The 25,579-nt window shown below is 38.1% G+C and overlaps 1 protein-coding gene across 1 annotated transcript in view; it reads right to left on the bottom strand.

Moving 5' to 3' along the window:
* plekhh3 (pleckstrin homology, MyTH4 and FERM domain containing H3) overlaps positions 1–12,621 on the bottom strand; it is a 37,797-nt gene extending 25,176 nt beyond the window's left edge. The window contains exons 1-2 of the mRNA XM_032587250.1: positions 12,007–12,621; positions 5,950–6,005 (exon numbers count right to left, since the gene is read on the bottom strand). Of these exons, the coding sequence (XP_032443141.1) occupies positions 5,950–6,005; positions 12,007–12,141 (191 nt within the window). The 5' untranslated portion in view covers positions 12,142–12,621. The remainder of the gene's footprint in view (positions 1–5,949; positions 6,006–12,006) is intronic.
* Positions 12,622–25,579: the final 12,958 nt, after the last annotated feature.

Genomic DNA, 25,579 nt, shown 5'->3' with positions numbered 1-25,579 from the left:
TCCCCCTCTGTGGTGATAAGGTTGACGACATGAAATTAGCAGCAATAGTTCCAGATTTTGGTGAGTAACTGGGTCATGAATTTTAGATGGTGACGACGCTTTTTAGCTGGGTTTTGCACAGTAACTCTTCAAAACTCAGCATCTTAGATTGAATCAATCAGCTGAAAAAATCAAATACAAAAGGGCAAATTAACAGTCTATAGTTGGTTTATAGAAGAAAAACAACAACTAAATATTGCTACTGTAGCTGTATAATTTGAAAAAAGATAAACTGCTATCTGTATTTCACAAACTCTTCCTGGTGCTGACTAGCAGATCAATGCACTTGCCCAAAAGGTCATGGATTGGATCAAATCAACCACACACAGGCTTTAACCACATATTCCAAATAGGTCATCACACTTAATGACTAGATTAACAGCAGACTTTTCACAGCCAGCACACTTTGCAATGGTAACATCAGCATCAGCAGTAGTGACACACTTTAAACTTAGCAATATGCATAAGCCAATGAGTTTGTGACTCTCAATCTGGCGGTAGCTTCAGAAGTGAGGGGTAATTGATTTCAGTCCAGGGTTTAATCATGAAGCAGTGACATTAATTAAAGTTAGAAAAGTGCCGTCCTTGCTCTCGGGCCACAGTGACCGCAGTTGAAACATGTCCCAGCATGCAGAGCAGAGCCTTTTAAATGCAACAGCATGCGGAGCTGCAAAAATTTATGATGCTCAGATAAACTAAAGGAATGTCTGTAAACCACATACATACAGTATATTTACATCTAAATCATTGAAAAAGTATTTATACCCCATTGAGCTTCCCCACATTTCCTCATGTTGATACCACAGACAGCAATGTATTTAATTGGGCTTTTATATAAAGTTAAAAAAGGCACAAATCTTCTATAAGTCTTTTGAGGTATGTCTCATACATTTGAAAATTGAAGTTTTTGACTATGTTTAAAAAAAATTTCAAGCTCTTGAACTATAGTCTGGTTGCATGTGGAGAATACTTGAAAGAAAGTTTCAAGCTCTTACCAATCATTGTCATTTGACTGCACCATTTTTACACATGGACATGCTTTGATATAATTTTACATTTCCTTTTAGGATTGTAGGTCTGATTAGTTTTGGGTTGTTGTCCTGTTGGACAGTTAACCTTCGCCTCAATCTCTAGTTATTTGCAGCTTCCAACAAGTTTTATTCCAAGATTGCCTTACGTTTAGTTCCATCTTCCCTCCCATGTCACTTCCCTGTCCCTGGTGAAGAAGAGCGACCAACAACATCATGCTGATCATGTGCTTCACATGACTTACTCTATTAGCATCATACACAACATATGTTGCAAGTAGGCTAAATGTTTTGTTTTGGTCTTATCTAACCAAAGCAGCTTCTTCCACATGATATTTGGGGCCCATACTAATCATGTTCTGTCAACAAATTCTCTTATCTGAGCTGTGGATCTCTGCAGCTTCTCCAGAGTTGACATCGGCCCCTTGGCATCCTTTCCGATTCATGTTTTCTATACCAAGCCTATAAGCTTAAGTGGATGGCCATACCTGGGAAAGCCTGCAGCTGGGTCATGCTCTGGTTTTTGATGACTGATGGAACAGTGTTCCTACAGATGCCAAAGGACTGCTATATTGTTTTCTAACAGGTCTCTGCTCAAAACTTCAAATCATCCCTGATCTGTTTGCTGTATCAATTGGTCCTTATGATGCTGTTTGTTCACTAATGTTCTCCAGCAAACCTTTAAGGGCTTCACAGAAGATATTTAATGTCAATTTATACTGACATTGCAAACTGATGCACATGTACCCATTATGTGATTTCTGAAGGCACTTTCTTGAACTGAATTTTACTTAAGGCTATCATAAGCAAAGAGACTGAAAATTAATATGTATCCTATTCTTGAGATTTTTATTTCTGAAAAAATATCTGAAAACCATTGATCCTTTTTCTTCCACTTCACATTTATGCTCTACTTTGGGCTGGCCTCTCATATAAAATCCTAATAAATTGTAATCATGTGGAGTAATCAGGAAGATTTGCTGTATTAGAAAAAGCACCATCAAGGGTAAATGACTAACTCCAGACAAATTTATCTTAATACAGTGTGTTTTGCATTAAAATCATTATTATCTTGGAAGAGATACATCTCTTTCCCTATCCATTCCCTTTCTTTTCCCTCAGCAGGGCAGAGGCTAGCCAAATAAGCCTCTGCTTGAAACTGGGCTGGTGGGAAAATGGGAATGTGGTGATTAAGAGTGGGCCTATACGACCTCCCAGCTAAAAATACACTGTTTACTTAAGACCACTGCCAAGAAATTCTGGACTCTGCAGAGAAGGGAGAGGGGTAGAGAGAAAAAAAGTCATGTTTTGAGACCAGAGGCAGAGGGGTGTGTGACAGGAAGCCTGAATTTGTGAGTCCAGAAGTGTGTGCTGTCAGCAATAAATTTTACTGTAGAGAAGGGAAATAAAAACCTCCACACTGTAAGTTGTACATTAAAAAAACACACAAGTAATCCACCTATATAATTTCTATGCAAACAATTGTTTTATGCAAAGACTATGAGGCATCCAATTAAAACAATCTACCAAACCATAGCACACCAAATATGAAAATCAAGAAGAAAGACAGTCTTCAGATTTTTCATCAGGGTACAGTTAGTACTCTGCCTTGGCCAAGCCATGAGAAGGAACTTGAGATTACGGTACAGGCAAAGTGGTAGAAGTTAGAATAAAAGTTGTGATGGTGAAAGACAAATCTGAGTGTAAGCAAAGTCTAAAAACAGAATGTGTACTAGCTACCAGAAGAAACAAGACAATCACCCAAAACTTTAAAATGGCTCTCTGTGAACACACCATATTAGTTTGTTTTCCATTTCAGAACAAAACACAAAGAAGATGGAAATAATCAGAATTTCCATGATCAGATTCTGCTCATAGTGTTTTGTTTCCATTCATATATAAAAAAGTCAACTGGTTTCCTTAGACAATTTTTGCTAACTGGAATCTACTGACAGTTTGTACTGAATCACTATAATTAGTTGAAACAGACTGAACAAGACTGTGTTGGTTTGGATGTAGTTGGACTAGTTGTGCCTGGAGTAATCAGGAATATAATGTTTTGGCATTTTTGAGCTGGATTGAACTGGTCGGAAAGTGAATTAAGTTGGGCAGGTTTGGACTAGGCTAATTTGGGATTGGATTTAGCTGTTCTTATCCTTACCTGGATTGGACTGATCTGAAGTTCCATAGATTGGAATGAATTGGAATTAGGATTGGATAGAACCAAATTGGACTTGACTGTGATGGTTTGGGCTGGATTAAAATAGGTAGGCCTGGACTACATTGAAATAAAATGCATTGAACTTAATTAAATTAAACAGACCTGCACTGAAATAGTCAGAGAGTTGAATGAATTGAAATGGACAAGACTTGTTTGAACTGGTTTAACATGGATTTCTATTACATCCTATTAATTTAGACTAAATTATGTTACATATAACAAAACATGACTTTAATTTGTGCCTTGAAGTGTAGGGGATTGGCACTATACAGAAGGACTGATTTGAAAATAAATTAAACCTTTTTGGATTAGGGCAAATATTGTCACAGTCAACATGTTAGAAGTTGCTATAGACCTTTTTGATTTATAATTACCCGTATTTTATTCTACAACAAAGAACATCAGTTTGTAGGTAGAATCGAGTTATTTTCAATATGATATCCCCACCTTTTACGTGTCACCCATGATTAGTTTTATAAAAGTAAAACTATACCTAACCTGCCTCGCCTGTCAAACAGGACTTAAATAAATGAATGTGGCACCACTTGTTTCATTACAAAGTTCAGACTTATTATGGCTTTACTTGTCATTTCCTTCATACAGTTGAACATCTGGGTGTGTCCTTCTTTTGGTCAGGTAATGACCAAGTGATACGTTCCCTAACCTCTCCTCTCCACTAGGTGTGATGATTACAACCAGGCTTTTAACACTCCCTTCAAAACCAGTTAATTATGCTGTCGCCCAAGGCCACTGCCACTACACTCTAGAAATGACATGTACACGTCCAAGCCACGCCTCCATGGGGAGTGCTAATGGGACAGGACTGAGTCACATCATCTTCACTTTTTTCTTTTCACATGTTTTTTCTCTTCAAGCCTCAAGACACAGCATGTCCTGTCTGACTGCAGCTAAATGTTTCTACCAAGCCACTTCCTGAGGCGGCTCGATTTTTGTTGGGAGTTGTTGCAGACCTCCGCTTGTTCATTTGTGGCATGTGATAGTTTTACACGTCAGGCTCAATGACTCATTGCCTGTAAGTCAGCAGATGTACAGTAGAGACTAAATGTGGAAGATGGAGGAGAGATGAGGGCATGATGCCAGAGATACAGAAGAGCAAAAGTCAAGTACATTACTGTCTGAGATCACAGACAAAAAATATGTCCCTCAATCATCCATGAATTGCTCTTTTTCACTGTTGTGTGTTGTCAAAGAATTTGTATCAAGCTTTGTCTTGATACGATGACAAAATTCAATGCATTTTGCTAGTATTTTGGATCTCGACTTTGACTGGCCGATTCTAACATTTGAATATGCTTTCGTATTCCCTGAACCATCTGTTTTTGCCCTGCTGGCAGGTGAACCTCAGCATCAAGCCTTTCACAGCTTAACTGAAGAAAAGCTTCCCCACAGCATGATGCCATCATCACCATGTTGATGTTTGGTGTTACTTTTGCTCTTTTTCACACTGGTCAGAAAGTCTGGTATCTCATCTCACCAGAGCATCCTGGTCCATATGTTTGCCCAGTCCTCCACATATGAAAAAATGGACTCCTTACGGCTTTCTTCAACCATTGCTTTCTATTTGTTGAATATAATAATACTTTTCTTTTTAATAGGTCTTCCTGCCTCGGTTGTATTGTGCATTTGTTTCATGCACTTCACATTAGAGTCCTATATGTAGGAAAGGTCACGAGGAATAAACTATTTTTTAAGGCACAATGTTATTTGTTAGATGCATGCAGAGGTCATGTTAACCAAATATTTTCCATCTTTAATCAGTTCACTTGGAGACATATTCCCTGATTTTAAAACTTTGGCTGAGGTGTAGCTTGTAATTCAGTCTCCAGTGTGGCAGCAGAGTGCAGATTCAAACTTCAAAACAACATCAAAACCTTCCATGGGAAATCATCAATCCAAGGCAAAAGTTCAAGACCTCATAACAACAGCCTCTGCAGCAAGACCCCCCTTGATTACACACAAGCAGGCATACAATTCAGCTCCATGCAGACCACGTTGAAATTTTGAGACTGCGTTCAGGCCACAGCAGGCAAAGCTTTCATATTTTAAGTGCAATCGTTTAATTCCATTGTTTATGTGTAATTATTTGAGCCACAGTCAGTAATTTTTGTCACTATGGAGAAAGCTTCACATGTATTCATCTACATGATGTGTGACAGCACAATGTGGACTTTCTGTTCAGCTTATTTGGGTAAAATATTAATTAAAATGAATGGAGATAAAATATTATTGAATGTTATAACTTTAAAAATTGACAAGTAAAAAATCTGAATTGTTTTGACCCCCATAAAGTCAAAATATCAGATAAAGAAACCTAGCACAACCTCTGGATGCATTTACACTTTGGGCCAAGGTTTTTTTCAATTCTTAAGGTGATTGACTTTATGGATATGGAAGTCCGAAAAAAAACGATCTAAACCACTATTATGTAGATTCAAATTGACAGACAACTGGCAAATGTATCTAAATTATAAATATACCTCATGAAATGCTGTTGAGGAAGTGAAAATGAAGTACTGACAAATGGGCCAAGCTCTGGATAAATGTAGAAATCCCCGAGCAGTCGAGGGGAAGTATACAAGTAAAAAGCGGAAACCATTACTTCTGAAAATGTTTTGGATGGAATTGTTTCCCTTTTCTTACCCGTTTGTTCCATTGGTTGCACAAGTAGGCTGAGAAACTGTCACCTCATTTGGAGTCTGTAAACAGAAGACAGAGAAAAAAAAACATGTAAATAGATTATGCAAAAGAAGTCATAGTCTGTACTTGGAACTATTCACATGTTGGAGTGATTCCTAAGTGGTTTGCCTTCAGAGTCCATGCTACAGCAGCTCATGCAGTTGTTCCTGGCAATCTAAGCACATTGCTGCCCTGTTCCTGTAATGCTTGGCTTACACTTGGAAGTGGTATGCTTGTGAAGAGAAATATGGCATGCAAAACAGGCTTATTTAGTGTAAGAGCTAAGAACAGAGCGGCCTTTTGTGCTACGATTGCATGCTCACCAATCTTCACACCCCAGAATGCTTTAATTCAGACTCGCCATTTCTCTCAGAACATTTAGCTAAAAATAACCTCTTTCAAGAGAACATAAACAGATGCCTTAATGTTTTTAAGAAAGAGACCCCTGCATTGGTGCTATATTAACAGCACTTATTAAACTTACTGGTACTTTAACAAGTGAAATCAAACCCCCAGCATGCATCACAGACCAAATATTAGAAAGGAGACCATTTATTCTAAACTCCATAGACTCGTCCTTCACTCAGCAGAAGATAGGAGAGGATGTTTCCATTCACAGTGATTCAGTTCCTGGAGTTTCAACCTGACCTTGGAAAACCCCATCAGACATCAGAGCCTGCCAGTGTAGTTTGGACCAATTCCCCGGTGTGCAAGGCAATGCTGTGTGTCCCCGTGGCCTGACTTGTTGTCTCTGCAAACCACAGCCTTGAGCCTGCTCCTGCGGCTGCCACGGCACAACCCAGGCCTACCTGAAACATTATCCAGGTCAGCTCTGGGCCCCTCACAGTTCACACACCACACTTTACTACTGGGCAAACTGTCCTAAGTTTAGCTATTTCACCACAAAAATCTTCTACTGCTTCTTTTTGGGTCCTTCAAAAATAACAACATAAGCATATATTGAATTTTTAGAGGCTGGTATTGAATCTTCATGTACTTTTAAAGACTAATGGTTTCTGGGGCAAATGAGGAAATGATTAGGAAATAGATAATGACATTTCACTAATGTTTAACTAAAAGGTGGTACTGCAAATGGCAAACCAGACAAGCAAGGTCAACTGAACACCGTTAGTAAGTGACTTATGAATGGAAGATAGACTGTAATCCTCTGCCCCTGCTTGTTGCCATACAGTGAAATGATTTAGTCAAGCCCACAATCACAGAGAACAGAACTCGATAGAGCGACCAAAAACAACAAATCAAAATGAATAACATCAGGGACAGGCAAGCTGTAATTTCAGTATATAAACGGAGTAGATCATCAATAATATAGTGACTAAAGACAGTAATTTTTTGAGTCAGCCCTCACAAAACATGACAATTCACAGAAAAAAACCTGCCCAATAGACTTAATGTGGTGTGGGATGAGGAACAAAGATAGCGTGCGATGTAGAGCCTTTGCAAAAAATAAAAAAAAGAAGCAAAAAAAATCTCCCTTTTGGACGAGCAGAGGATGAATCACCCCAGACTACAGCAGAGCGTAAAGGAAAAGAGGGAAAGATGCCCTGATGTGTTCATTTTGTGGCTTACTTCCGCTCTTGCTTTCCACAGTCTACTCTTTTGCTCTCTTTCTCTTTCCCTTCAGTTCTCCTGGGAGGCTGAGTAACCAGTAGGAAATGCTTGGGCTCTGCTAGTGTCAGCCTGAAGACCAGATGTGTGGCCTAGAGGTGGTGAGGCAGAGACGCAACGGAAACCAAATATAAACCAGCCTACCATGACACCTCTGAAGGCAGAGGGCAGTTTTGATGGTTAACGGGATCCACTCTCCCTCCAAAGCTGGACTGTACCAAAAACAAGATGTGTGGCGGTGTTCCAATCCGCACTCACAACTGCCAAGGCCAACACACTGAGCGGTAGTAGTTTACTGGTGAACGTGACTAAACATTACATAGAACTGAGCAAAGGAGTTTCAAACATGGAAAGAAAAGTGAGTGAGAGATGTCGTGTCCAAAACCAAGTGCCAAGCTGCCCAAACAGTGGAAGCATTCAGCTCAGTGGGACTGTTTAGGCAGCTGCTGAGGAGCTGCTTCTTTGAATGAGAACTGTAAACATCAAGAGGAAAAGGTTATGACATTGCCTTCTACTCTTAAGGAACAAAATTTCACATGAATCAACTTTGACTCATTGTTCCATCCCCAGAAAGGGAAGAAAACTGGCATATATGGCCTTGGTACTTTAAATGCCATTGATCATGACATCCCCCTGGCAGCGTGTTGGCAAACAAAGCCACTTGCGGTGAGGATATTGAAAGTCTAGAGGGGAGAAACTCCACCAGTTCTGTGGGTCAGTGTGGTCAATCCTGGGGAAAGGCCTACAAAACTGACTATTTTGGTGTTGTGAAGGCAGAGGAACAACACACACACACACCCACACAACAAATGCCACGGCAAGGATACCAACTTGCTGCCTGAAAATGTAGCTCTATTACCCTCATCAAACTACTGTTCATCTTCCTTTCATTTCAATGGCATAGGAAGACATCACGCAACAGAAAAATACATAGACAATCTGATCACCAGAGTCACCACATTACCACAGATGTTTTGGAAATGTCAGAAAATGCCACCCTATTAGTGGCAAACAACTCATGTATACTCCCCATGACCTCCACTGCTCCAGAACTGCCGAAGCTGCAACACAAATATCCCCAGAAATTACCAATAACATTCCATTATTTCTTTCTACTCTGTTCAGATGATTAACTCACCTCAGGATGCTTTCGACTGAAAGTGAAAGACAAAACTTCACCTACTTCGCCCACATGTATGTTTGCAGAACTTAATGTTTTGACAAGACACATGGGAAGGCAAGACATTTACATTACAGCAACATTAACTTTGTGTGACAAGCTTTCACTCTGTCCATACCACTAAAAGAAAATGAAGAACAATTCATGACATGCAAGTCTATTGCCTTAAGGAGGCTATCTAATTATTGGGAAAGAATTGGATCTTGACAAAGTATTATAATATGTACAGCTACACAAAGCAAGGGAAAACAGGATTTTCCTAAATTTCTGAAATCACCAAAAGCATCCAACATTTAAAAATTAGTAACTCCCATAGCAATTTGATTTATTTATCATAAGGTTTGCAGCTCAAACAAGTACTTCACTGCTTTTGATTACCAGACAAAACAGCTTCAGTTCTTATGCTAAAGTGGTTCTTTCCATTAAGAAGTAATTGGATTAATAGAATACACCACACCACAGAAGACGAAGAGATCCATCATGAAGATAAGTATTTTATCTCTCATGGTAAGCCAATTTATATTCATGAATCTTTCCAACCATAAATCAATGTGGGGGCTCTGATCGAGTAGGTAACACAGGACAATCAAAAGACAAAGAAAAGAGTCATAAATTTGAGATGAGTGCCTATAAAAGAGTATTACCACAGTCGGCAACCTTGGACCTTGTCCAGCTGAGAGCAGGACAGGGTCTTTCACATACCACTAGAAAAAAAAAACTAAATTGAACCTAAATTTGTCCTTTAATTGGTATCAACTGAGCGCAATTACAATAAATTTGCCTACAGGAGCTTCTAGCATTGTATATGAGTGACATGCTTGTTTCGCCACCATTTCTTAAATAATTTCCTCATAAGACTGAAACCAATAGTTCGAACATATTTTGATAGTGCTGAATGTTACGTAATCATTAAATTATCTCCTGAAAGCTGAAAGTCAAATGATTGTTTTTAGGTTTCATTTTGAAAAACAAAAAAACTGGGTTGTGACTTGTACACCAAATCAAGTCAAGCATCACTCTGTTTAAGTTCAGAAATTTGTCTAAGCGCAGTCATTTAGTAGCCACTGTTCTCAACCAACCCGTCTACAATCCAACAAACATTAAACCGATGCTTTTGTGAGGAGCTGAGGTTGCATTTTAATGAGATCTGGGAAAATTACAGTCAAAATGAGGACATCTTCTCCACTTAGACATCCTGAAAGGATCTTGTATTGATTCCAGATATGAGGCACAGTTTAGATTCCTCCAACCAACAATAGCCAGCCAGATGGCAGGCTAAAAGGACAATGAGGTGGGCTATACACCAACACCTCACCAATCAACAGATGTTGCTCTTATCTAAGAGTTGCTGGTGCAGTCAAGACTTCTGTTGAGCCAATAACTGTGTAAACTTATCTTCCTCAAACGTTTTCATGCAAATAGCTATAGTGCTGTGCTGGTGGTTGCAAGCACACAAAGAGGCCAATAAACAGAAACGTAGGATTTGCTTATTGAGGCATCATCACAGCACTAAATACTTACAGTCTGCTCATAAAATAACTGACTCTATATTTATATACCTGATTTGCTTTGCGGTGACACAGAGAAGTAGTAGGAAACATATATTGAGAGGGTGAGAAAAAAATAAGTACCAAAGCACAAAATCCCAACAAATATTTGATGGTGGATTTGTCTAAAGCACTGTACATAAACAGATACATACAGAAAGAGGCAACCTCACTGCAAGGCAACAATGGCCCTCACAAGTGAAAGGACAATGCTGAACTCTCTGTGCCTGATCAGATGACTAGCATTACAGAGAAGAGACAAGGCCGTAGTCTTACTTGCAACTGAGCGGATGGAGGCCAAGCACACAAGCTCAGTTCAACTCTCTGAGTTTTATAGCTTGCATCAGAGCATGTGCGAGTTTGATTGCTCAATGTTGCACAAGCTTTGGAGACCGTGCAAATCTGAACGTCAAACTGAGCAGCAACAGTTTTTTTTGTTTTTTTTTTAACTCTAGCAAAACATGAAGAGCACGGAGATCTGACTAGTATGCCAGATTTAAGAGCTAGCATGCAGTTAAACTTTTATATTCACATATTAGAGTGAAACATTAGTAGTAGTGATGTTGAATGTTTGGAACAAAAAAAGGCATGCTCTGTTTTCAGTACAGCACTTGTCAAACATGTGGTTTGAGTAAATTTCTAAAGATATCTTAAACTTGATTAAAAAAATTATGCTGCACAAAATATATAATTGCAATCTGCTGATATGTCACATAAGACTATTTTAATGCATGTTTGAAAGGTGAATATATTTCAATATATTATATGCTCCACTAACCAAAAATATTACTGGCTATCTGAATGCACTTTTATTGTCTTATATGAGCACATGTGATGTTAAATCTTTTGTTCAAGATACTAAATCTCAACCCCCACTGGTTGTGTCATTGTGATAAGAAAGGTGCCAAAAATGTGTATTCGTCACTGTAATATTGTCCTTGCAATACAAAAATTATTTATTTAATTTTACTTTGATGCTTAAAATAAACATAAAAAACTTAAAGACCGACAGGTACTTTGGTGTTCAAATTCTTTTTGTGCACACTATTATCATTCCTTGCTGTTTTTTCTTTAGAGTAACAAGAAGTAGAACAGACTACATGGTTGCTTAGTCAGACCATCTGCACTTATCAAACCTACAGTCAGCCAAATTTGTCTTTGTTGAAATTAAGTAAAGTGTAGAAGCCCCCTTTTAGCCAGCTGACAAGCAGAGCTCAGCAAATAAGTGGGGGAGGGGGATAACTTTACTGTATGCACAATGCTTCTTTTTCTACAATCTCAAAAGACACAGGAATAGTGACAGATACCAGTAACCTCATTACTTGTACCTATATACCAAAGATTCACTGATCGGACAGATTCACACAGAAACTAGCAAAACTTTCTATCCTTTTTCTTAAAATGCTTTGACATTTTTATTAAAATTTAAGTTGGATAAAAAATAATTAGACCGGGCTCTCTGGAAGTGCCAACGTATGAGTATATAAAGACAAAATTTCTTATCACACTTTGAAATTCCAGTAATCTTTTTAAGAATGACGAATTTCAAGCCGGCTAATCAGTTCAAATATCCCTAAAAAATAACAAGCAATAAAAAGTGTTTTTTCATCACTCATGCACATTTAGTATTAAGAGCGGGTGGTGATTTTTTTTTTTTTTTTTTACCCGTCCATTGGGAGTCAAGTCCTCCTTGTTGCGCAACTCAAACGACTCTTCCTCCTCTTTCTCCCCATAGTCCCGTCCCAGCAAACTGAAGCCCTGCCTGCAGCACAAAAACCAGCAAACTCCCTGCACAGGCATTCAAATGCGGTTAAATGTGTCGTTTTCTGCTCTCCAGGTCGATGGATTCAACGTTCACGCCGCAAGTGACTCCAAAAGTTGCGTGAGAGCAGACGGCGTGCGTTCTCCATAGAGATCCAGCGAGGAAGTTGGGGGGAAGCATATAAGCCTAATCTCCCCCTTCTGGCTAATAATAAAAAAAATGAATCAAAGGAAAATCTTTAAAGTCTGTGTATTTTAGCAGTCATAGTCCAACAGGGAAGTGATTCGAGGGAAACCAATCAGCTTCCTTCACGATTCCAGCTATTTTATGCAAGGCACTCTTTAAACTTCATATATTCGAAACAAAACAAAAGTAAAAAGATCACTAATACTCCTCCTCCGGCGCTGCTGTACGTTTAAGCTATAACGTCTTCCTCAGCATCTTCTACGCACATTAGTTAAGAGGCTTGAAGGAGCACCTCTGCTCCACACACTGACTGATTTCAGAGTTTGAACAAAAGCGTGCAGCAGCTGGGTCAGGATGGTGTGGAGACAGAGGCCACGCCCACTGACCTCCGCTCTCGCGTACGAGTGGCTGAGCAGAGACACTCCCCGCAAAGCCACACCTCCACGAGTCATGACAGCGTCAGAGACTTTTTTTTCTTTTCTTTTCCGGGAAAAAAATGAGCAAGAATCCCACATTATCACTACAGTGTCAACACAGTGCTAACACAAGATCTTTGTTTTTCTTCTTATCTAGTGATTTAGCTTTGGTTAAATCTGCTCCTTCGGGTATTTGTTTTTAAATCAGACAGTGTTAGATTATAATTGAAATAGTCTCCGCAATTTAAAAGTAAATCAGCATTTGAAAAAATGCGAATTGGGATTAGTTTGAATATTTTCTTATCTCTCATAAGTGAGGCAAAGTTTATTTTATTCAGTGCACTTACAAATTCCTTTATATTGGGTAAGAATTATAAACCTCCTCCTATTTTTGTTAATTTATTTTTTAAGATTTTATCAAATTTTCGCTGTGCTTCACTTAAAGCTTATTTTAATAGTGCGTTTTTGTGCTACCAAGATGACCACCACAGTTGGTAGCACTGTCGGTTCAAATCCTAGGCTTTCTGCATGTTCTCTCTGTGCATGCATGGATTCTCTCTGGGTACTCCACAGACCAAATTGGTCTCTCATTTAGCCTTAGGTGTGAATGTGTGCATCCATGATTGTAGAAGATGGAGGGATGATTCTGCCCTTGTCAAAACAACTCAGATCCTTTCAGCTGCCCAGTTTCCTTATTCCTTATATATTGTTTTGGGGAGGTATAGGGGCCAACCACCCCTATACCTCCCCAAAACAAACAAACAAACAAACAAACAAACAAACAAACAAACAAACAAACTAACTAACTAACTAACTAACTAACTAACTAACTAACAAAAATAACAGATGAACAATAGAACTTTCTTAGCTATAAACTGAAATTAAGGAATTACCTTTCTTGTTATTAAAATTACTAATTTTTCAAACTTAAATTTTTTTCTTGTGTGCTGGTGTGTTCCATTTTTTCTTACTTTTCACAGATTTAAAGACAGAAAAAGGGAACAGAGACAAAGTGAATTGACCTAAAAATATACCTATAGACTCTTTTACAACATATAATGTAAAAAAAATTAGAAAATGATTTTGACACTTCTGTAAAAAAAAAAAAAAAAACACCACACTAGTTCTTTTATAATAAATGAACCAAACTAAGAGATATAATATGAACTGAAGATTGCACTGCAGGTTTAGAGCCAAACAAAACTGGCAAATAGTTTGGATAATAAAGACAGCGAGGAAAAATCTGGCAGTAGCAGTGATTCAGAATCATGTAAGAATTTAGGAACTTTGCTTCACATTTAGCCTATAAAGGATTTTTTTTCTAATTTCTGTTACCTTCTGTTTGAAGTTTTGTTTAAGCGTTTAGTCTAGATTTATGACTAAAACTAGTCAGCACTTAAGACAATAACATAAAAAAATTAATTTCTTCTTTACTGAAGAAATTTACTGACTTTATGATCAAAAGAATAGACTTCTTCACATTTTAAGTAAAACATGATGAGTTTATAAAACTGTATTGCAAGTATTTACTGTGTTTACTGTGTTGCCATAACTTTTGTCCAAAGCAACTTACAAATGAGGAAATACCAATGAAGTTACTAGAAAGAAGACCACTAGTCAGGCTATGTCAGAGGTGACAGTGTAGAAATAGAGTGCAGGCATACAAAGAAGTGTACAAAGGGAGTGCAGTGGGAGAGTGCGACATAGGAAATACTCCCTGAAGAGCTTTGTCCTCAAACTTCTTGAAATTAGACAGTGACACGTGACTGTATTGTGGTAGGCTTCAGTGGATCATTCCACCACTTTGGACCGTCACATGACGAGAGTCTGGATCGTGGTGCACTCACTGCCAACCATCCCTCGACTCAGTCGTGACATAAGCTTTTGTCAGAGCATTCAAGTAGACAGGAGCATTAATCACCTTACAGGCTAATTGTTGACTTGAATTTGCTGCAGGTGGCTAAGGATAGCCAGTGGAGCTAAAAGGATCTCTTTTAGCTGATCTTTTAGGGAGAATGAAGACCAGATGCCTTTTTGTTTCTTAAACCATCAACAGAGGTTTCACAGCACAAGCTGCGAGACCAGGAGGGCTTTGCAGTAGCTAATGGTTGGTATTGTATCCAACTGGATATCACACCACTGTGATGGTTCTCACTAAAACTAGTAGGAGTATGAAAGAAAGTATCAAGAGCTCCACAGAAAAAAATGTCTATTTGATTTTATATTCTACTTGTGAAATCTAGATCAAGTTTCATTATTGTGCTAACTAAATGGTTAAAGTTGATACAGCTGTAGGAGGAAAGTGTGTTAGCCTTAACTCCAGACACGTCTTCTTTAACCCAGCAGCAACAATATCCATTCCTTTCTCCTCCCGGTTCTGTGCAGAGAGCTTCACACCTCTCAGTCTGTTGTCTTTTACATATTCCTCAACAGGAAGTTTTCTCAGCTGCTGGCAAGTGCTCCACAGTTAAATGATTACTCTTAGATTTACTTTGTGTTTAGACGATAAAGACGTTTGTAGCTCAACTCCCCATCTCATCCAGGGGCAAGTCACACAAATGTGTTCTGTCATTGATTTAGAAAATGGTCTGACCTGCGTTTGTTTATAGTATATTGGAAATAGTTTTGCACAGAACAGTTTACAGGAGATATTTTTCAATGCCCTTGTGTTAAGAGTACACCAGATGCTTTCTGTCTCTGCAAAATCTCTCTTCAGGCCAGATCCTCCCTGTCCTCCCACCATATCCCAAAACAATACGCATGGGGCCCCTGCTCCCGCAGACCTGGAGGAACATATGTTTTATTTTTAGAGCTCATTCCCTCAGTGTGCACTTGTAAAGTAAAAAAGAAAGAAAGAGAAAAACCCTTTCTTTTTTATTTATAGTCTCTAAAATAACTGGAGACAGTGCAAACAGCAAAAAGCACATCAACATAATCCTCAAATATCAGTAAGCTTATTTCACAGGATTTATTTCTTTTTGAAATTATTTCTGGCAAAAATGAAGAACCTGAATGGAAAGACATCTGGGTTTAGTTTTCTTTCCAAAACTCTCTTTTATTGTCTTCATTCACACCTTCAAATTTCCCATTCATCTTCTCTTTCCAAGAGATGACATGTAATTCCTGATTAACACACAGACATATACACTCACATTAGTGCACATAAGACAACCTGACACACTACTGGTCTGTGTGAGACGCTCAAGAATAGGGCAGAGTCTCATTGGGACTCCAAAGCGCAGGTTGGCTGTGAGCTGTGAACAAAGGTGCTTAAAAATAGAAAAAATAATTGATGCAACAGAACATTGAAATGTGTTTGGAGTTTGTTTTAGAAACTAAAGGAGATGTGTGTTGTGATTATTTGACCTAAGGCTTTCTTCATTTCCTTAACATTGTGCCCACCTCTACAGTGTCTTGACGTTGGCTTATGGGGTTTTCAAAAGACATGAATAGTAAAACCAAATGGTGCGTGTCACGTTGATCAGAGACAGAACAGAGTCCTGTTTGAGTTTCTGTCTCCAGGATTGTGTTTCACTGCAGCCCGCATCCCAGTTGCACACTCCCATGTTGGTCAAAATTGCTGTCAGCAGAAAGGGATGTGAAGTCTGGACTGCAAACAAAAAAAGGAAAGATTACTGAATTACTTTGGTGGTTGCCATGCTTTTTTAAGCTCTTGCACGTTCTCTTGGTGATGACTGATCTTAGGAATACAGATGAATTATATTCAATGAGAAGGTATAGAAAACTCCGCTATTTTAACAATCTGTCTTCCCTGTAGAAGCTGGAAAGTTTGTCTGACAGTCCCAAATTTGGGATTTAGGAGAATAACCAAGCCTCAAAGAGGATTTCCTCCCCACTGTGTTCAGCATTGAACCTAAACCTCATCCTGCTGTGGTTGCATCCCCTTTACCACCAGTCCAGTGTGCTTTGGTTTAACCAAAGTTTAGCCTGTAAGTCTGGAAACAGAGGAGCGTTATTGGCCCCTGTAATGGGATATGGTTGCTGTAAAGCTCTTTAACTACAACACAACTTAACCTGAGAGTTTCACAGTAAATTGTCCAGCTGTGTGGGACAGGGAAGGTTTTATGCAGAAATTGGAACAAAATAACAGTCTCCTAAGATATTCAAATGATCAAAAAGTTATTACAATTCCAGTGTACTGCAAATATGTTGGTATTCTTCTGAATCCCTTACATTATGTCAGGTTACAACCACAAACCTCTGTGTATTTCATTTTGATTATTTTGCAGTCATAACATAGTATGCTATTGTGGATTGGAAAGAAAATAAGACAATCTTTTCCCAATTTGTTTTTCAAAACATTAGAATTCAGACTCCTCAACTCAATACTTTGAATAATCTAATTTTTCTGCAGTTAGAGATGCAAACTATTTATTGATTTGTTACTACTATCTTTTTCCAGTCTTCTTTAAAAATAATTTAAACTCAGACAGAGTAGAAGAGTCTTAGAAACAGCATTTTTTTTTGTCTTGGCATGACTTCTCTAATGGATTTAAGTTTGGAGTTTGACTAGACCATTCTAACTCAGATATGTTTGATCATAACTGTTCCACTGCACCTCTGACATTTTAGGATCATTGTCCTGCTGTAGGTGAACATCCAGTCCGATCTAATGGTTCTTCCAGCCTCTGAAAGATTTTCCAGATTGTCCTGTAGTTAGCATTATGCAGCCATTATAATGTTTCACTATGGGGATGTTATATTCAGGATAATGTTCACTGTTAATTTTCTGCTTTGCATGCAGGCCAATCATTTAATACTTTTCTCACTAGGCCACAGTTTCTTCTTCCATCTGACCTGTGAACATTTGCAGCTCTCCCAGTTACCATGGGCTTTTCAACTGATCCTCTCCTTGCCATGAACTTGTAATTTTTGGAAGATGAGCTGAGTCCAAAGTCCAAAGACTGAGAGCAGAACAGCTGAACTGCAATGCAAACAAGTGGACTCTATTTAACAACTAGGGGACTCTCTGAAGGCAGTTGGTTGATTGTCTGAGTAAAGGGGGGCAAATACAAACACACATCACATCTGAAAGATTATTTATCTGTCGTTTGTGGTTGTAGAATGATGACATGTGAACTTTATCTCATTTCTTCACATTGTAATATATTATAGCTAAAGCCCAGTAATGTGTTGGTGTTGGTTGTCTTGGCTTTTGGGTACATCTGTTCATGGGGATCAGCAGCATATAATAGAAGTAACAGGCAGAGTGATGGAGAGCAGTTTCAGCTTCAGTGGTGACCCTACGGCCCATGTTTTATTCCCTGTTTCCCCTGCTGGGTTAGTTACATTAGAGGCGACTTTTCACTCTTCAGACTATAGTGCACTATCTCAACCTGTCAATACATAAACTGCCTGAGGAGCTTGTGCAATGAGTGAATAATTTGTTGCAACCTGGCCTCTCAGGTTTTCAAGAAAATGAGTGATATTCTACTCCAGAGGGATCTGTTGTGAGCGCTGTAACACCACGAGAGCCATAATTGACAGCATAGCAACCAGCATTTTAGCTGAGTCTAGCAAATGCTCAATGAATGTTCTCCACCTGTACTATTATTTTTCTAAATGGACGGCTTAACACAAGTATTTAAAACATCCTCTGCACAGTAATGTAATAGGTGTATTTGAACACTCGTTAAAAGCTTTTAACCTCAGTCTGCCCTCTCCTGGAATTAGGGAAACAAACATTCTTCTACACAAAATGAAAATACTTTGCCAGAACACTTGATATCTCTAACCGTCATCAAAAGCAAAGGGAGGAGAAGTTCTCAAACCAGAATCAGGCAGACGGAAAAATAAAGAGCTCGATAGAGACTGATAAAGTGGCACAGTCAGTGAGAGCTGATAAACAGGCAGCGGAGCTCAAACTACAGCTCTTGGAAAAAACACAACAATCAACTGGTCAAATAAACAGCTGAAATATGCCCTCTTATTGTCACATCAAAGCCAAGAAGCAGATAAGATTTTCTTTCCAAGAACAACTGATGTTTCTGTGTTGTTTCTGGTTTGCACCAAAAAAAATCTACTTAGATATTACACAAGCTTACACCTTCTGGGCTTTCCAAATAATTAACTTACAGGTCAGTGCTGCTTCTGGCTTTGATATTGTAGGTTAAATAGTGAATGTCAGAGTGAGGGGGAAGATAGTGTATTGACAGTTAGAGGCCGGGCAGCGAGCCAGAGTCCTTCAGCTATTTTTAGCCTGCTGACTGTGTGAAAGTACACTGAATGCAAAATTGATGACATTTTGCCAAAATATGAACTTGTGGTGGATTAGCCGTGCCTGTATTTGCTTTCACTTCTTTATACATATGCATGCATGAGCAAAAGTGTGCTTTGGCAGAGACATATAAGTATACGTATGCATCGAGTGCTGAGAACGCAAAACTGAGTGCAATGAAAGTGACTGGTGGTCAATAAGTAGATCTCCAGAGAGGCAGCAATGCCGGACTGATTTGCTGTAATACGTTGAACATTTGGGAAAAGTCCTACCTAGAAATGTGGGCTTGCTCCTTTTTCCTGTGTTAAGATATCAGCCTTGAGGGCAGCTCTAACCAATACAAACAATATAGTTACTGAATAAAAAGGTACCTGCTGCTTGAACTCAGTCTGGGCAGGCAGCATCTTAACAAACCTGAGTGCATAAATTCCTGTGTGTAACTAGTTGGTTTTAACACTAGAAAAAACACAAAACATCTATTGTGTACACAAATGCTTAAAGAAGGATTCAAGGCAAATAAATACCTAAAATCTGTGGTTCGATTTTTATGTCCTGTTAATCTTGGTGTCACTTGAACTGAAAATTTTATATATTTCTCCAAACAACAAAATTAATAAGGCTCCACATGTATTGCCACACTATCTTATTGGTTTTACAATATGTTTTTTTTTATTACAGCATCACAACTTCACCCATTTACGTGGATTTCACAAAAATCCAAGTAAAAAAAGTTATTTTATAGATCCTAATAAATACTATAAATGTGACATGATGTTTGTATTACTTTACTGTTTTTTTGTTTTTTAAAACATATGGAAATCTTTAATTAATAAGCTATAACTTCCTGTTTCCATGGAATACAAACATGAAATGACACAGATGGGTTTTTCTTTTAGCTTATTTTTAGCTTATTTTCTTTTAGCTTATAATGCCACCACTCACAGGGAGTGTCACAAAATCTATCTCGCTGTTACAGAACTACTGCAAAGAGTGGCATTGTGGGATCACCAAGCCTTTTCAACACCCATTAAACCATTTACATCCTGACTAGTTCTAGTTATCTGGGAGGCATGCCAGGAAAAAGCCTTTTCTATCCTATTATGTAAGATGTAAATGTCCAGAGTTCACTAAATTAAACTCATGCTTTAACTGGAGCTTTGTATTTTTAAGTTTAAATGTAGCTTTTCAGCAACAAACGGTCCAAGTGAGTCTTATGTGCAACAAAGGATGAATACATAAAAAAGCACCTTAAACTTTCTGCTAAGTATGGTGCAGGATTTGGTATGCTCTGAGTATGTTTCTCTTCCAAAGGCCTTGTGAATCTTGTGCTGAGGTTGGCATCATGAAAACTTCGTATTATTTCAATTATAAAGTGGATTATACTATAATTGAAATATACAGTAGATCATCACTGCGTCTCAGTCCCCAAACCTCAAGCCACACAAGATGTATGGATTTAGGAGGACCCAGGACTCAGGATGATTTAAAGAGATTACAAAAAGACAAATGATCAAATATCCCCCTCTTTGACTGCATTAAACTTGTGAGATGTAATAGGAGAAGACTGAGTGCTGTCCGGGAAAAGGAGGTTCTACAGCAGGAGCAACTTTTAGATGGTAAGTGTGGTACCAGTGATTTTGTTCAAAACAATTATTTATGAGCATTTTAATTTTTTCTCTCACTAAATGAATGTCCTATAGTTAAAGGGTTTGTTATTTCAGCATAAAATTATGCAAAACAAAAAAACACATGATTTTATTTTCAGGCTTTTTACACATTTTAACAGTGGTGCCAATAAGTGTGAAAGACAATGTCTATAAGCTAACTTTAGAGTATAGGCCTAGAAGAAATGGTCAAATGCGCCATACTATAAAAGCTGTAACTAGATTATCAAATAAACATATTGCATATTGTTTTCAAAGATTATCATTCTAATAGTTTGAAAATTTTTCTGCCCGTTGTTTCTTTTTTTGCGTTTTTGTTCCTGTGAAGGCTTCATAACGGGCAAAAAATAAATGCAGTAACAGAGTAAGTTCATTATCTTTGTATTTAAGAAATGCATTTCCCAGCACAAACTGTGTGTGTGTGTGTGCGTAGGGGTGTGTATGTGGGTGTATGCCTGTGTGCTGTCTCATGTTTCCTTCAGGGCTTGATCCAGGCTGTTGCTAGGTGCTGTGACCTCCAAGAGCAACATTAAGAGAGGGTGAACTGTGTGAGGAGGAGTCGGGCTGTATTTTATTTCCGCACCTCCCCCTTTCTGCAAGCACCCACTGTACACCACAAACTTCCACTGGGCCTGGCCTGTGACTGGGCTTGCTCACTAATGGGTCATCATCAGGAACAATACCCATGTTAGTCACAACTAAATGAGCTCCCATTCTCTCCTTTTAACCGAGGACATCAAATTGGTCTTCGAGTCAAATGATTCTTGTTTTCCTATTTCAAAAGTTTAAGATTTAAACGCCTTGTACAGAAAACAACCTCAGAAGAATAAGATCTCCACTCCTATAGCTGCCCATCAAATGGCCCAACTCCCTCCCCACCTGCAGTCCGCAAGTGGAGGGGGGCACAGCTTTGTGGGGACACACTGTTCTCAAACCTCACTTCCAATAGCTGCTTTACTGGAGATCAACAAAGGGATACAGCTTGCATGTCCTGTCAGATATTTCAGAATGGTATAGTTTGCATGCACTGTGATATTGCAGTATCTTTGAAATACAAGGAAACCATCCTTGTATTTCTGGTACAAACACCCTCCTGTTTATCCAATCTAACCAACCGTCATACTTTGCGACTTGGCACAACTCTTTTTATCCTCACTCATCGTCCTCCCAGCTGCAACTTCAACAGCTCACTTCAAACAAAGCTCAAGGCAGGGCAACAAAAGAGAAAAGACAGTGGGCAAACAAACTAGGAAACAGACTAAACTGTGGCTTGTTTGCTGCATGAGGAAAGCGCAATCTAGTGACGTGTATGTGTGTGTATGTGCCACTGGCTATATGTCTGAACTTCCATGTATAGGTACTCAAACATTGGAAAACAAAAGTGTCTAGGTTCTATGCATGTCTAGAAGACCACAGCTGTTGTCAGTATTCAGACTCCATGCAGGTGTGTGAGCAGATGTATTTGTAGAGCTGTCGTTGTGTGTCTGCTTCACATAAATCAAGTTTGAGAAGCAATATAAGTGTGTGTCTTTATTAATGCTTGTCTGAGTGTGTGGAAAGAGGTTTTACATTAAAATTCTTCTTTCAAAAAGAATGCTAAATGTAATTAGCATTTAGGTGCTCAGAGACTAAGCACAATACCTTTGTAGTAAACCTTGTAATAGAAGTGCAAGTATGTGTTCTGAATCAACCGTTAGGTATCATAAATACTGATAGAAGGAGAGGATTAAATCAGGCTAAATTAAATGAAATTCTTCAAACAAAGAGTATACCAAAAATGATATTTTCTCAAGGAGCTATACTGCAAAACAAATTATTTAACCAATATTTTGCTCTCTCCTGAAATATATCATTAGTATTACCAAAGTGCTTGTAAAACATACATATAAAACCACCCATCAACCAGACTTGTAAGGTATGTCTAATTTTATTCCAGAGATAGTATGTTTTGAAAGAGGGTTATTATATAAAATCAACTTTTGTTTTAGCTTTATATCATGTGATGAAGTTATTTCCCAATCAAAAACAAACCTAGAGTGTTGTTTTGATTCTTTATTTGTTTGAGGAGTCCTTGGACCTACCATGGGGGTGCCTAAATGCTTGATACTAGAAAGAGCAGCCTATTCACACAAAGCCCCTCCTTGGAGCTGTAGCCCTGGAAACTGTGCGACTGCTTAGATTAAAATACAAATTATTTCTGAGGCCAATGGTTTTAAGAAAGGCTGTTAAAAGCTTAGTGAAGAAACAATGTTTTAATGACATGCTAAAGGGGGAGTGTCAGCAAGAGTAGAAGCTTCTTAAAGAGACAGAGGCACAATTTCATGGCATGAACTTACAAAGTCAAATTTCTTTTAAGTCATGATTGATATATAGGAACCTTTTTAAAAAAACAACAAACAAAAAAACCCAACAAAAAACAAAAAAACAGCTCAAGGCAAAATTCACCCTAAAATCTTATTTTAGTGTCCCAACTACAACACATACTAACGGCCATTAAACAATAAAAACAAAAAAGAAATAGAAAACTCCCATTTATTGCCCTTGATCTTTGAAAAATTAACAGAACCTCTGAATTCCACATGGTAAAGCTGACAGCTTCTCACCAGCCTCAACCTCAGCGTCCAACTCTGCACTAAAAATCTCTTATCTATACTTCTGATCTTTGTATCTCATAAAGTTTTCAGACACTTCTTTTGTAAAAATGTTGGAAAATGGCTGGTTTTTAGCTTGTATTTCTCCTGGTGGTGAGTCTGGGCAATTAACACATTAAAAAACAAATCACACAGGTGATTCCAGGTAAAGTTCTGGGGTTTGAACTTGGACCTGGAAAATGGGTTGAATTGAAGTTGATGTCTTAAATCTGAATTAAGAGGTAAGTAGAACACAGTACAAAGTAGACACCAGCTCCTGTTTATGGCTCACTTTTGTCTGCTTCAGTTCTCTGTTGACCTCTTCACTTCTGTTTTTGAAAACTTCGGATGAAACACAGATCAAAATGCTTAACTCACATTTAATTTCATATTTATTTAAACCAAAAATGACTTCTGAGTCCCACTAAAGGCAGCTCACACATCATAGTTTGAGAACCATGTTTCCTTGCACATCCCCTGCTAAGGTTTATTTTCAGCTGCTGCAGGGAATCGTAGTAGTTTATGGACACCTGACAGGAGGCTGTTCTGTTTACTGCAGCTCCTCTACAACTACACTTAACATTAGGTTCCCATTGGTGGTGGCCAAAATAAACAGTTGTCTCATCAGCAAGCCAGCAGGGACAACATCTTGCTGAATTCGGCAGTTTCCGGTTCCGATTGTCACTGTCAGCATTATATGCTTTTGTTTTGTGCTTGACACATCAGAAACATGAAAAGAGCCCACATTCATCATACAAACCTCCACACAATTCATCATCCATCTTCATTACAAGTGGCACTCATCCATGACGACAGATCAGCATAATGATTCCTCTGTACGTGTGTTTTTGCTTGCATATAGGCACCATACAGAATGCAATCTGTGTTTCCATGTTTGTGGTAAAAGCTCAATGGCACCCCTATGGAAAAAAACTTGACATTTTACTAGGAACAAGCCAAAATCAGATCTGATCCCAGAAAAAACAAAAACAAAACAAAAGACAAAAAACAAAACATTTCCTGTGAGAAAAATATGTGTCAGCATGCCTTGTTTGAATCTGCTTCATTAAAAGAATGATTTTTACTGTATATTTTTTGCTTTGAGTCAGAGTTATGTGGTAAATTGATTTTACACCTTGTACTTTTTCACATTTTGTTACAATTAAAAAAACACCAATGTATTGTATTGTTAAAAGAGATCAATGAAGTCCTGTGTGTATTTGCAAATACCTTCTGTGTCTTAAAGGTAAATCTCCCACAATTCAAGACAAGCCTGGTAGCGGTTTCACTCAAACGTAAGACGCAGAAACTTAAGTGTGAGCTTTAGCTTCCATCTAGTGGTGATTTTTGGAATTGAATCTTCTGTTGAGGCAGACATGCTTATCTGATGACTGAAAGCAAGATAAGCATGCCAAAAAAAATGGTCTTCTTTTCTCCTGGGCTATAAAGAAAATGTAAACAACATGATGAAATGTAAACAACGTGATAAAGTTTATTATTATTATTGTTGTTATTATTATTATTATTATTATTATTATTATTATTATTATTATTATTATTATTATTATTATTTAAATGCATGTCAAAATAGTGTAAGACATAAAATGACATATTAAGTCACAAATTTAATAAAAACATTATTATTTTTTTTAACATTAACAGACATGCATAGTTTTTATCACACAAATAAACACATTAATATCACAATTAAGAATTAATAAATTAATAAAATTAATAAAACAATTAATAAAACACATTAAGATCACAATAATAAACCAAAAATATTTTAGGTTAATAAGATAATATCTGCCTCTGACTGCTTTCATTAATCAGCTTATTATATTAAACAGTGAGCTGTTGCAACTGCATTAGGTTTCCTCTAATGGTCTCTATGGTTTCCACAAATACAGATGCAACGAGCCAATAATGAAACAGATGGGAAACCAGCTGCCTACCAGCTCCATCCATCCATCCATCCATCCATCCATCCATCCATCCATCCATTTTTGAACCTGATCTCTGGTCTCTGGAGTAAATTCTGTTCTTTCACTGTTGTAAAGTTGGAAATTCCAGGTTCCAATTCTGAAAAATTGAGTCGGAAGAAGAATTATGTTTCCCACGAAAAAGGTGAATGAAACTCTGTGAGAAAAATGTGATAGGATTTATCAAGAATGATGAAGAAGGGACCAGGCATTTCCAAAGGGCCATTTACAACCAGAGACATTTAGAGATTTTCCATTAGTCAGGGGGTAGGGTGACCTTGGCTAAAACGGCATTACTGAATGTGGCACCGGTTTGCCAATTGATGTCATCATGCTTTCCAGAATGCTTTCCATTCTGGT

Source organism: Xiphophorus hellerii, chromosome 16, assembly GCF_003331165.1.
Source record: "Xiphophorus hellerii strain 12219 chromosome 16, Xiphophorus_hellerii-4.1, whole genome shotgun sequence".
Classification (NCBI taxonomy): Eukaryota; Metazoa; Chordata; class Actinopteri; order Cyprinodontiformes; family Poeciliidae; genus Xiphophorus; species Xiphophorus hellerii.
This window is presented reverse-complemented; position numbering and strand designations above follow the sequence as displayed.